The sequence below is a fragment of the Antechinus flavipes genome, chromosome 2 (assembly GCF_016432865.1).
Source record: "Antechinus flavipes isolate AdamAnt ecotype Samford, QLD, Australia chromosome 2, AdamAnt_v2, whole genome shotgun sequence".
NCBI classification, from domain to species: domain Eukaryota; kingdom Metazoa; phylum Chordata; class Mammalia; order Dasyuromorphia; family Dasyuridae; genus Antechinus; species Antechinus flavipes.
In genome coordinates, this window is record NC_067399.1 from 16,584,126 (window position 1) to 16,597,694 (window position 13,569).

A 13,569-nucleotide genomic window follows, 5' to 3' on the forward strand; every position below is an offset into this window, starting at 1 on the left:
TCAAATAATCTGATAAGCCCCGACGTGAATAGCTGTGTCACTACTTTGCAATTGCCTTTGAGGCAAAAACACAAGCCACCTAAAGCCTTCCACAATTGGGCTTCAATCTGGGAGTAAAAGAGAGAATGATTCAAAGTGGGCTTTCACTTCAACCTTGGTCACCAGTTGTGTGATCTTGGACAAGTCATTCTATTTCTCTGAACTTCAGTTCTTCATCTAAAGAGGAAGATCCACTTAAAATGGGTAGAATAACAATGGTAGTCATCACTGCTCAAGATTCTTATGAAAATCAAATATGTCAAAGTATATTTATATGATATATAAAAAGTACTTTGCAAATGGCAAAAATTCTAATTCTAATATAAATTCTAATAGTTGTTCATAGTATGTGAAGGGGGGATGAGATTTAGGAGTTCACTGGTGTAGGGAATTCCCAGTGAGAAAATTCCCTTTCCCAATGTAGGCTGACATTCATTCTGTACCTTAAAGCCTGAGAAAATTACCTGAAACACTGGGAAATTAAGTGATTTGTCCAAGTATACACAGCCAGTATATGTCAGAGATTGGTCTTCTTGGCTCCAATGTCAACTAAACTATACACGATACCATATTGCCTCCATTATCATCTTATTACTTTCTTGTACAAATTCTATGTTCCAGTTACACTTGATTGTTCTCTATTTTCCACACCCAGAATTCCATATCTCTTTGGGTTTCCATGGACATCTCCTAAGCCTAAAATATACTCCCTTCATGTCCCTCTTGTCTCCCTGCAAAGCTGAACTTAATTACCACCTCTTCTTGGAAGCCTTCCCTGATCCCCAAACTGCTAGTATCCTCCTCCTCTCCAAAAACCTTATATTTACTTATCGAGACAGACACTATACCCTAGCAGAATGTAAGCTCCTGGAAGACAGAGACTTTGTCCTTTGGGGGAAATTATTCCATATTTTTATGTAAATAAATTCAAAGGCTCCCCATAACATATCTTGTTCCAACCAGATAAATGAGGTACCATGTTTTCCCGATAATAAGACCTATCCCAAAAATAAGCCCTCCCCTTACTGTGTAAGATTCCTCTAAAATAAGCCCTCCCCCGAAAATAAGCCCTATTGAGATTGCTACTGTAATGAAGGTGATCCCCTGCGCTACACACTACATTACGGTACCCTCTGTATGCACCGTTCCTTTCCCACCCCGGGGTGAAACGCACTCTGCGCTCTGAGCTGCATCCAATCAGAGCTGCAGCAGTGAGCGCGTCATCCTGTTCTTCCCCAGTGATTTGCTTGCTGGCGCCATTGAGAGCAGTGCCGTGGAGTAGAGCTGAGGCAGAACAACATAAAAACCCGGTATGTAAGCGGGAGTGAGGGGGCATGATGGAGGATAAAAGGGGCATGATGGAGGATAAAAGAAGAACTCAGCCAGCACTCACCGCACTAAAGAAATGAAGAACTTCCTTGCAGAGAGAAGAATAGATCAAGTAATGATTCCTTGGGTGAAGAAGTCATGGGATAAAATTACTGACAGCTGTGTCGCCAAGGCACTATGAGCGGGTTACCTGGACAAGACATGTTCATTTAAAGAGAGCTATATTGCTGGACATGACAGATTGGGTCCACTTCTTCTGAAGGAAATAGAGGCGCAAGACATCCAGGACAGAATTCAGGGTATGGACACTTATGACGATGTTGTTAAAGAAGATGACATGATCATTATTGAATAAAGGTACTTTTTTTTGTTCACATTTACCTGTATATTAAAATTGCTGTCAATGTTCATTAAAATAAGCCCTCCCCTGAAAATAAGCCCTCTGGTGTTTTTCTGTCCAAAAAAATAATAAGACAGTGTCTTATTATCGGGGAAACATGGGGTAAAGATGTCCACAAATGAAATGCAGGATTCTCCCTCTGGAGCTTGCTGCTATGCCAAGGATGTGGTAAAGGTTATTTGTGCCATGAATGAGAAATGATCAAAAGATCTTTGCTTGTCCCTGTACAATCTACTAGACCAGAATGTCAGAAATGGATGGGACCTGCTTTCCCTGCCCTTTAGTCCAATTCTCTCACTCTAAAGAAGGAGAGTCATTTTTAGAGACTGGGCATTTTATGTGCTGTCCCCCATACCCAGAATCCTCTCTGCTCTCATCTCTGCTTCCTGACTAAATCCCAGATTCCACTGTCCACAGGTGGAATTATCCCTCTTAATGCTGCTGTCTTCTATTGATTATTTCCAATTTATCTGGTAGAAAGCTTGTTTGTACAAAGTTGTTTTCACATTGCTTCCTCCATTAGAGTATGAGTTCCTGGGCAGGGATTGTCTTTTGCTCCGTTTGTATACCAGCGCTTAACGCAGTGCCTGGTATATAGTAGGTTCTTAATAAATGTTTACAAACTGGCAGTGCCAGAATTTGGATTATAGATCTGAAACTGGAAGAGAACTAAGAGGGTATCTAGTTGAACCTTCTCATTTTATCAGTGGGGAAACTGAGGCTTAGAGAATTTAAGTATTTTGTTCAAGGTCCACAAGCAGTAACATCTGTAGTAGGATTTGAATCCTACCTGACTCTAGAAGAAGTGCTCTTCCCACTGCATCCAATTCTTCCTCTTGTTTTAGGGAGAACTGGGGGAAGCAAGCATTAAAGGACTTGGTGATTTCCCAAACATAATGTAGCCCAGTCTTTTTCTCCTATTTATTTATTTTTTATTATTATTTTTATTTTATTTTATTCTCAGTCCAATTCATTTGCCCTGATTGTCCAAAACACATGGATGACTCTATATTCACCCATAGGAAGGAAACAAATATCTATTAAGTGCCTACTATGTGCTAGGTATGAGGCTAGATATTTACAAATATCTCATTTGATCCTAACAACAACCCTGGTAAGGAGATGCTTTCATGATCCCTATTTGACAATTGAGGAAACTAGGGCAGACAAAAGTTGTAACTTGCCCAGGATCACAAAACTAGTAAGTATCTGAGATCAAATTTGAATTCAGGTCTTCCTTCCTCCAAAATCAGGACTCAATCCACTTTACCACTTAATTCCTTCTGCTGTAGGTTAAATATAGATGATAAGTATGACTGTCTCAAAATTTTTGTTGTTACTTAGTCATTTCAGTCACATCCAATTCTTCATGACCCGGTCATAGATTTTCTTGGAAATAATACAGGACTGGTTGGATATTTCCTTCTCCAGCTCATTTCATATGTGAGAAACTGAGACAAACAGAATCAAGTGACTTGCCCAGCATCACGCAGCTAATAAGTATCTGATTTGAACTAAGAAAACCGAGTCCAGGACCAGCACCCCTCTCCACTGTGCCACATAGACGCTCATCTCAAAAATCAGCATCTTTCTTCACATGCTTTTATCGTTCTTCCCATATGTCGGCTCACACAGATAGTAAGTGGCAGAAATTGACTTCAGGCCTTAGTATCCAAAGACCAGTATTCTTTCCAAGAAAAGTCCATCACTGAACCATCCTAAACCATGCTAACTATAGAGATTTGGATGAGTTTCTCATGTGAAGGGGGCTGGGAGGAGAGATCCAGGTTTTTTAACTTAGAGTGATTTATAAAGACAACATATATTGTGTTCATGATCATTATTATCATTTTAATAAACTCGTGTCTGTCTGGCCCTTTCCAGCTAACAATATGCTTTCAATCCATTAACCCACCTCAACCTCATGACAACCCCGCAAGGAAAAATGACCTAGCCAGCAGACTGTGTGACAAGTGGGCATCCAGGCTGCTTTCTGTCTTTTGTTCACTGGAAACAGACAGAGATAAATTGGCAGTGTCTGGAAAGCATACGTGGGATGCAGAATGTATTACCTGCCAGATGAGACTGGGTCTTTACGTTCACCAAATCTATCTCTGACAATGCATTGTACCCTAATGAGCCTGATTTCCCTTTCCCTTCCCAATGGAGTTGGGAGGGACTGGCTAGCTTTCATTCTTCCATTCAACAAGACCCTAAAGACAGACTCTCTCTTCTAGGGGAGATTGCCTTCCCATTCTACTTTTTTTGGTAAAGGAAAGAGCACTAGAGATGGAACCAGAAGACATGAATTCAAAGCCTCAAATGTGTGCAATTTAATTATTAATTTAAGCTTCAGTTTCCCCAAATATAAATTGAACTTGGATTAGATGGTGTCTAAATCCCCTTCCAGCTGAGTCCATGATCCTATTATTTTCATGCCACATTGAATACAACTCACAAACATTATCAAGTGCTTACAATTAATGAATGAATAAAAATTCTATCAATGAACAAGCATTTGCCCCATGCTCACCGTTGGGAACACAAAGGCAAAAACACAATCTCTGCCCTCCCCAAACATTGTGGGTACCATAGTTAGAAAGGCAAAATGATTGGGGTTTTTCCAAATAGTAAGTCACCAGAAATAATCACCACCATTTATATAGCACCTATTATATGCTAGGCACTATGTTCAGTACTTTACCATTATCTCTTCTGATTCTCTCAATAACTCTGGATAGTATTATTATCTTCCTTTTCCAGATGAGGAAACTAAGGTAAACAGAAGTTAAGTGTCTTGTATAGGGACACACAATCAGCAAGTATATGAGTCAAGATTTAAATTCAAATCTTCCTGATTTTAAGCCCAGCATTCTAACCACTGTACCACCAACTGCTTATTATTATGAACCTGTAAGCATGCCATTTAACTTCTCAAAGTCCCCAATTCACACATCAAAAAAATAAATCTAAGGTCCCTTTAACATTTAAATTTATTATCCATATTCCTCTGAACACTATAAAGGAGAGAGACAGAGAGGAATAGAGAGAAAGAAAAAAAAGAGAGAGAGTGAGAGAGAGAGAGAGAGAGAGAGAGAGAGAGGAAAGAGACAGAAGACAAAGACATAAAGAGAGAGACACACACACACAGAAAAAACAAAGAGAATCAGGATGGGTTTCCTGTAGGAGGGGGCACCAAGCTTGACTTTGGAACAATCCTTGCTTTCTGAAATGTATATGAGAAAGGTGTACATTTCAAAAACAGACACAGTCTGTGCAAAGTCACAGAGGTGGAAGATGGAACATCATGGAACCATGAAGTCTATGTCAGTCAGACCAGAGTAGCTAAGTTGAAGAAGTTCCTCAACAGAAAATAGTCATTTGGAAGCATGAAAACTTCAGGAAAGCATGGTTCTGGGTGGGGCACCATTGTGGAGGATTCTGGGAAGTATGAAGACATGGAATGCATGGAGAAATAGGAGAAAGGAGTATCAAAAAGTAAGAGGGGGAAAGAATAGAGTTGTAGGGTAACATAAATTTAAGTAAACTCTCAAAAATCACCTAATAAGTCTGAGAATAGTTGAAATTTGGATGGGCAGTGCTCCACAAATACATTCACATGTTATAGCAATATAGATGTAGAATCATTAAGATTATAGATAAAAAGCTAGAAAGAAGCTTAGAGGCCATGCACCAACCACATCATATAAAGATGAGAAAAATAAGGATTGGAAAAGTTAAATGACTAATCCAAAGTCATAGCATCAGCAAAACATAGATATAGATGTAAAAGGGACTTTGGAGGCCATCTAACCCTATCCTTATATCTATAAATGAGGAAACTGAGGCTCAGAGAGAGTAAGGGTTTTGTCCAAGATCCTACATTTAGTATGAGCGCTAAAGTTGGAATTTTAATACAGGTCCTCTAACTTTAAATTTAGAATTCTTTCTATTGAACCCACTTTTTTCTAATATTCCAATATCTCTTGGTTACTCTTTGCATTTATTTCATATACAAAGTAAGGCACTATTTGGGAGGGAACCAGTCTCTGAACCCTTGATAAAGGGAATGAAAGAGGACCTAATGGAGAGAGAAATCATGGCTCGAGGGATAATTGCACCCTTTCTGCTAGCGTTTTGGTAAGGACATTGAGTGTGCATAATGTACAACAGCACCAGAATCCATAACTGGTTTCAATCATTGGGAGTGCAATGGAAAAAAAAAAATAGACGTATCTATTGAGCTTCTTTTTCTCTAAATAGGAGACCAGGAAAGCCAGATTCAGCACCATGGTCAGGGATTCTTTTTCCAGTAGCCCTGCTATAAACATTTATCTAATCTTTTATCAAGATTGTCTTGAATCATAGTTATTATGACTGTCCCTTCCATTTAGGCAATGGTGAAGAAATGAAGTTTGGAGACCCAAGTCTTCTCCTAAACAGTACCCTCATCACCATTCTAAATTCATTAAAAAGCTCTTCGAGGGATATGAGGTTACCAAGGATGAACAAAATCTAATTCAAATTAATTCAATAACCAGTTTGCTAATACACATGAATCAATAATCTATCATAGTGAATCTTTTTAGGACTAGTAGATCAAAAGCACGATGGCCTGTCAGACAAAGGAAAGACTAATTTTCCATTTTTGTGGTCTCTCCTTCGGCATAGTTAGCCTCTAAATCAGGGGCCAGCACTTCAGACCATAGAATATTGGAAATTGAAGAGAAATCACAGGCCATCAAATGTAATCACATCATTTTATAAATGAAAAAGACCTAATGCTGAGCTGTTAATAGCCTTTCCAAAATACAATTTCTATATTCTAACTCCAGAATCTTAACTCTGCTTATTCCTATGAAATTATGCTATAAAGAACCATATTTCTAACCTACATTTCCAGAATGACCTCACCCTTTCTCAGTATTTCCTCCATACATTTCCATAATTAGAGACACATTTATGTTAAGTAGTTTCCTTTTCAAAAGTTCAAAATCCTTTGCAGGTCACCTATTCACAGTATAGCATGAATCATTTTCCTCACATGACCACATGGAGTGGGGGTTTTAACTGGGAATGGGGAAAAGGGGAATAATCTCTGAAGCACTTATGGGAAGGGAATACCTAGGGAGAGCATTATGAGGAGTAGAAGGCACTGGACACATTGGGCTGGGAGGGGAGAATTAAGAAGTAAAAGAAGGAGGTAATGGAAATTTTCCAAATTAATACTTTTCTACTTGAGCAATTCCGATCACGTTTGCATGTTAAAAATATATTTCCAAATGTTTAAAATGTTTTCATTCAGGAGAGGTCGGTGGAATGATGAAAAATTACAATCAAAGAACACAGGTCAAAAATCTCAATTTTACCACTTATGGATTTGCTTAATTTTGTGACCTTGGATCTTTGTGACCTTTTACCTCTTCAGTTCCCAGTTGCTCCTCTGAGGAATAAGAATCATGTCCAACTCTCTATAAACACATTTGGGTTTTTTTTGGAAAAAATTAGAATGGTTTGCCATTTTCTTCTCCAGCTCATTTTAAAGATGAAGAAAATCAGGCAAACCAGTTTAAGTTACTTGCCCAGAGTCACACAGCTAAAAGATGTCTAAGACTAGATTTGAATTCAGGAAGCTAAGTCTTTTTTAACCTCAAACCCAATGACTTATCTACTACACTATCTAAGTGCCCCTACAGTCTTCATTTTATTGAGGAGAAAACTGAGGACTTGCCCAATGTCACAAGATGAATTTGTGGCAGAGTTGGGACTTGAATATTGAACTCTTAACTCAGGCCACTCATTGCTTAGTGATTTAAGTGTGCAGACACCCCAGAATATGAGGTTTCATTCATCTAGGCCTTCTCATTTACTAGACTCAAAGTCCATTTGGTATGAAAGTCTTCCTGAGAATGGCAGAAAGACAGACACACATATATTGTTGGTGGAGCTGTGAATTGGTCTAACCATCCTATAAAACAATTCAAAATTATTTTAACAACAAAATTGAGTAAAATATTTATATCTTTTGGCCCAGATATCCCAACGCTAAGGTTATACCCTAAGGAGGTCAAAGATAGAAAGGTCTATATACACAAAAAACATTCATAAAGTTCTTTTACATAGTAATAAAGAACTGGAAACAAAGTAGATGCTTATCAATTGAAAAATAGCTAACTACTGTGCTGAAAGGAACAATGACTGAAGTCTTCAGAGATATGTGGAAAAACAAACATGAACTGAATGAAGATGTGCATAGATTACAACAGAAAAAACAACAGCAATAAAGCTGCATGATATCTAATAATAGTGATTAAGCTTGATCCCAGTTTCTTTTATTAGAATTTTATCTGATCACGCACTAACAAAAATTCAGGAACAAATCCATTATCAAAATAGTAGGAGCTCTCAAAAAGTTATCAAACTGTGCATACCCTTTGATCCAGCAGTGTTACTGCTGGGCTTATATCCCAAAGAGATTTTTAGAAAGGAAAGGGACCCACATGTGCAAGAATGTTTATGGCAGGTCTCTTTGTAGTGGCCAGAAATTGGAAACTGAGAAGATGCCCATCAATTGGAGAATGGCTGAATAAATTGTGGCATATGAATATTATGGAATATTATGGAATAAGAAATGACCAACAGAATGATTTCAGAAAGGCCTGGAGAAATTTACATGAACTAATGCTGAGTGAAATGAGCAAGACCAGGAGATCATTATATATTTCAACAATACTATATGATGATCAATTCTGATGGACGTGGCCCTCTTCAACAATGAGATGAATCAAATCAGTTCAAATAGAGCAGTAATGAACTGAACAAGCTACACCCAGTGAAAGAACTCTGGGAGATGAGTATGAACCACTACATAGAATTCCCAATCCCTCTATTTTTGTCCGCCTGCATTTTTTATTTCCTTTACAGGTTAATTGTACACTATTTCAAAGTCTGATTCTTCTTGTACAGCAAAATAACTGTATGGACATGTATACATATATTGTATTTAACATATACTTTAACATATTTAACATGTATTGGTCTACCTGCCATCTGGGGGAGAGGGTGGGGTGAAGGAGGGGGAAAATTGGAAGAAGAGTTTTGCAGTTGTCAATGCCGAAAAATTACCCATCCATATATCTTGTAAATAAAAAGCTATAATAAAAAAGGGGGAAAAAAGAAATCATTAAAAAATTACAATAAAAAAATAAAAAATAAATTAAAAAATAGTAGGAGCTCTTTTGTCTCTGATCTTGTTCTGTATTAAGTTGTTTTTGTTGTTGTAGTTGTGGTTGTTTTAGGTTAAATATGCAATTCCTCTAAAGATATTTCCATATTCATCATGCTGTGCAACAAAAATAAAATCAAAAGGAGGAAAACATGAAAAAGAAAAAAAACAAACAACAATTATCCCCCCAAAAGTGAAAATACTATATTTTGGTCCATATTCAGTCTCCATAGTTCTCTCTCTGGATCACATCTCTCCATCACAAGTCTATTGGATTTGCCTTGAATCCCTCATTATTGAAAAGAGCCAAATCCATCATGGTTGATTATCATATAATCTTGTTGTTGCTCTGTACAATTTCTCTTGCTTCTATTCATGTCACTTAACATCATTTATGTAAGCTTTCCAGGCTTTTCTGAAATCAGCTTACTCATCATTTCTTATAGAACAGCAATATTCTATAACATTCATACACTATAACTTATTCAGCTATTCCCCAACTGATGGGTTTCCAGGTCCTTGCCACTATAAAAAGGACTGCTACAAACATTTTGCATATATACGTAGTTGTTTTCACATTGTTTCTCTTATTATACTTTGAGCTACTTGATGGTAGGAACAGTGTGGGTTTTTTTTCCCCTATATCCCTAGTGCTTAGTATAATGCCTGGTATACAGCAAGTACTTAATACATGCTTATGTAGAAAAATCTGTCCATTCACAAAGGAGGATATATCAAATTCTTTCTTTTCCTCCTGCATAGAAACAAAGTAATTGAGCACTGAATGAGCTGATCCACGGTTTCTCATAATTGCTCTTTGTCCTGAATGCTCAAGTATGGTAGGAACTGATATAGGAACAAATCAGAGAATACAGACAGTGACTTGGAAATTTCAAGCCAAAATTTCTCTCTCTCTCTCTCTCTCTCTCTCTCTCTCTCTCTCTCTCTCTCTCTCTCTTTCTCTCTCTCTCTCTCTCTCTCTCTCTCTCTCTCTTTCTCTCTCTCTCTCTCTCTCTCTCTCTCTCTCTCTCTCTCTCTCTCTCTCTCACACACACACACACACACACACACACACACACACACACACACACTATGCTCTAAATAGCCAGGTAATTGAGGCACTTGCTGCATCTGAGGACTGAAAAGGACTCAGTCCACAACTGAGGTTCCTGTCTCAGGTCTCCCCTTTGTGGAGTCAGAATATCCCCAGGATATTTCTGGCATTACCCATTTGCATGATGGGATCATCCCAACTTCTCTGGAAGTCAGGCCATGTTCAGATCAGTGCTTCTGGTAATCAACAGCATTGTCCTCTAAAGGGCTGCCAAAGCATATGGGCTATTAGCCCATATTTTCAGTGTTACCCTTTACACATATGGACCCCCTTCCTCATTAGTGGTGATGCCTGAATAAAGCCATCATCTTTCATTGCTTTGGCTGTTCCTCATTTTCTAGCCTGAATTTGCCTTCTTACTGGTACATGCCCCATTAAAGGGACTGACACAAGTTGTGAAGTCAACTGTCAGTGAATTATTGGGAGGTGAAGAGTGGATAGCCTTCAAAGTCTCCTCTCACTGTTAGAAAACAAGAATTTTCTTTCCTCGATGCTTATAAACAGTGACCGGATACTGCTCGTGGACCCAAATGAAGTCCATAGTTGTTGACCTTGAAAAAGAGTGTATTGTTGTTGTGTGTGTGGAGGGCTAGATCAGACATCAGAAAGAAGTGAGTTTGAAGCTCAATACACCTTTCACATTTACTATCTGTGTGAACAAGGGTAATTCATATAACTGCTTTGAGTCTCAGTCTTCTCATCTGCAAAATGGGGACAAGAATACCTACACAGGGTATTGCTGAGAAAGAGCTATGTGATGTTCATTTCTTGTTTATTTTTTGGTCCAGATGGGTGATTTCATCTGGAAAACTCAGTGTGGAAATTCCCTCCTGACCTCAATCAGTAAGTCAACTATTACAGTACTTATATTGGAGAGTTGATGGAGTAGGGAAAGGTTAGGACTCCATGTTAATGTTTGTCAAAGATTAGGCTTTCTTAGCTAGGCCAGTTATCCACCTCACTAGGCTACCTGTCCCTGTATCCCATCAGGAAGATGGATTCATCCTCCCATTGCACTTACCATTCAGAGCCGTATTTGGCTTTTCATCCTCGGCATCTGACCCATTGTCCTGACACATTGTAAGTGCTTAATAAAATTCTTCTGGAATTCAGCTGAATCATGGTTCCCTATAGAGTTCAAGGCCGAGAACTCCCTGAGGACAAGAGCTTTCCTTTGAGCTTCTTTTGTATCCCTGCAGGATGCCCAGCACGGGGCACATGGCTGAGGGACCCAACAGACGCTAGTTAGTTGAATGACTTTCCAACCCACTAAAAGTACATCCAATGTGAAAGACACTGGCAAGTGATGATGCTATCTATCGGTGTGCAATGCCTGGGGAGCAAGCAAGGACAACCCCCTCCCCCCCGCAAAGGTGAGTGTCCTACAGAGGAGAAAATTTAAAGTGAACCCTTTGTGAGAGGTCGATCACGGAGAACCAGTATGATCTTCTGTGGTCGGATACAATCTTGGCAAAGGATCTCCTGAATGGGGGGGGGGGGTCCCACGAGTCAGCCCCCATTAAACCCAGCACACAGAAAATTGTGTGGCTCTGCCCTACTGGAGAATCCTCTTTGGCAAAGTGGTTCCTTAATCTCCTGACTCCTGCCCCACCCCTTCCTCAGCGCTCCCCCCAAAGGGGCTCTGGGATCTGCTCCTGGGACAGCCTTTGGGGGGATATTGGGCAGCACTTTATTCACTCCCTGGGTTATCTACAAGCTGTTCGCTTCCCTTGGCCGAACCCACATCCCTCCTGGCTCCTAAAAAGCTGCAGATAGGAGGTGGGGGTCTTGAAAGTCTCCCAGTGAGAGAAGAAAACGGCCATTGAGTAGCTGACCATGGTCCTGGAGTGACAGCTGCGGGAGCACTCTGGGTGGGGCGGACAGATGGAAGGGAATGGGAGGCGGGGGAGTCAGAAAGAGGGGCTCTGGGCTTCCTGGTGGGACACTATCTGATCGCTCGCCCGCCCCGCCCCCCCTGCCCCCGATGACAAGGTAACCCAGAGGGAACCGCGTGGTGGAGAAGCAGCCAGATCTCCAAAGCCACGCTGCTCCAGCTGCATTTTCGGGATCTGCATCCAAAAAAAAAAAAAAAAAAAAAAAAAAAAAGGGTGGGGCATTCTGCTCCAAGCGCCATCCATGGCCACGGCCAGAAGTGGGATGGGAGTGCAATCTCCCGGAGGAGGCTGCTGCGGGCTCCATCTGCCCGCGCCCCCAATCTCACCCCCCTCCAGCCCCGACATCTTTTTTTTTTTTAATTTCTTCCCTAAGGTGGGGCCCCGCCGAGCAGATCCAGCATCCCCGGCGCACGACCTCCGCCTGCAGAGAGGAGCCCGGCTGCCGGGAGGTGTGCGTGGATGTGGGCGTGGGCGTGGGTGTGGAGGGAGAGGCCGATTCCCGGAAGGGCGGCCGCCCGCGGGCCGGGCGGCCCTTCCGCAGTCCGGAGGGCGAGCCGCGCGGCCCCCGCCCCGGGCCGCCCCTCTGCCCAGCCCAGCTCCCTTCGACCCACCTGGTCGCAGATGTTCTGCAGGGCTTCCTTGCCCGTGGCCCTCCGGATCTCCACCTTCCTCCCGGACGATTCAACAGATGGCTGGCGGCCGGGGCTGTGCCGGGAGTAAGGGGGCTGCCCGGCGGAGCCCAGGTGGGCCACGTCCCTCTGCTGGGCCACCACCTGGCCCGAGCCCCGGCCCACGGACAGCGAGTCGAAGTCGATGGTCTTGTTCTCGGACGAGCCTTCCACGGGGCAGAACATGCCGCAGAATTTCTGCCGGGGCTTGGGGCTGCCCGAGCCCAGGTTTTTGAAAAAGGCCGGCACCTCCTCATCGTCCCCCTGCTTCCCCGCTGAGCCTTTCCTCTCGGCCATGGCTCCCCTGCCGCTGCCGCGGGGCTCCGGGCACGCTCGCTTTGCCTCCGCTAGCTGGAGGTAGCTATGCTCTCGCTTTGGCTAGCTGGGTGTGTGACTCTCTCTCTCTCTCTCTCTCTCTCTCTCTCTCTCTCTCTCTCTCTCTCTCTCTCTCTCTCTCTCTCTCTCTCTCTCTCTCTTCCCTCCCCTTATCTTTCTCTCCTTCCCTCTGTCCCCTCCTTTTCTCCCTTCTGGCTCCCCGTCCTTCCCTCCTTTCTTCTCTCTCTCTTTTTCTCTTTCCCTCCCTCCTCCTTCCCTCTCCCTGTCTCCCCCACAGGAAAATCCGCTGGCTGCCAGCCGGCCGCTGCTTTTTCCAGAAGGCTAGGTGTTCGCAAAGGGAAGGATCCCCCCTCCCCTGGCCCGACCCTTGCCTTCTCTAGCCTGTCTCCTTCCTCTGCTCTCCCACGCTCCGGGGAGCTGGGCCGGCCTCTGGGTGGGGGGCGGGCAGTGAACTTCTGTCCGGGAGATTGGATTCTGCCGCTGCAATGGGGAGGGGGCAAAGGGGTGGAGGAGGAAGAAGGATGTGACCGATTCCCAGCAGCCCGAGGAGGGAGAGAAAGAGA

General features: G+C 42.2%; 1 protein-coding gene across 1 annotated transcript in view; it reads right to left on the reverse strand.

Annotated features, from left to right (window-relative positions):
* Window positions 1-13,051, reverse strand: part of DPYSL2 (dihydropyrimidinase like 2) — a 144,161-nt gene extending 131,110 nt beyond the window's left edge. Inside the window, exon 1 of the mRNA XM_051974153.1 lies at window positions 12,614-13,051. Coding sequence (XP_051830113.1) covers window positions 12,614-12,967 — 354 coding nt within the window. The 5' untranslated portion in view covers window positions 12,968-13,051. The remainder of the gene's footprint in view (window positions 1-12,613) is intronic.
* Window positions 13,052-13,569: the final 518 nt, after the last annotated feature.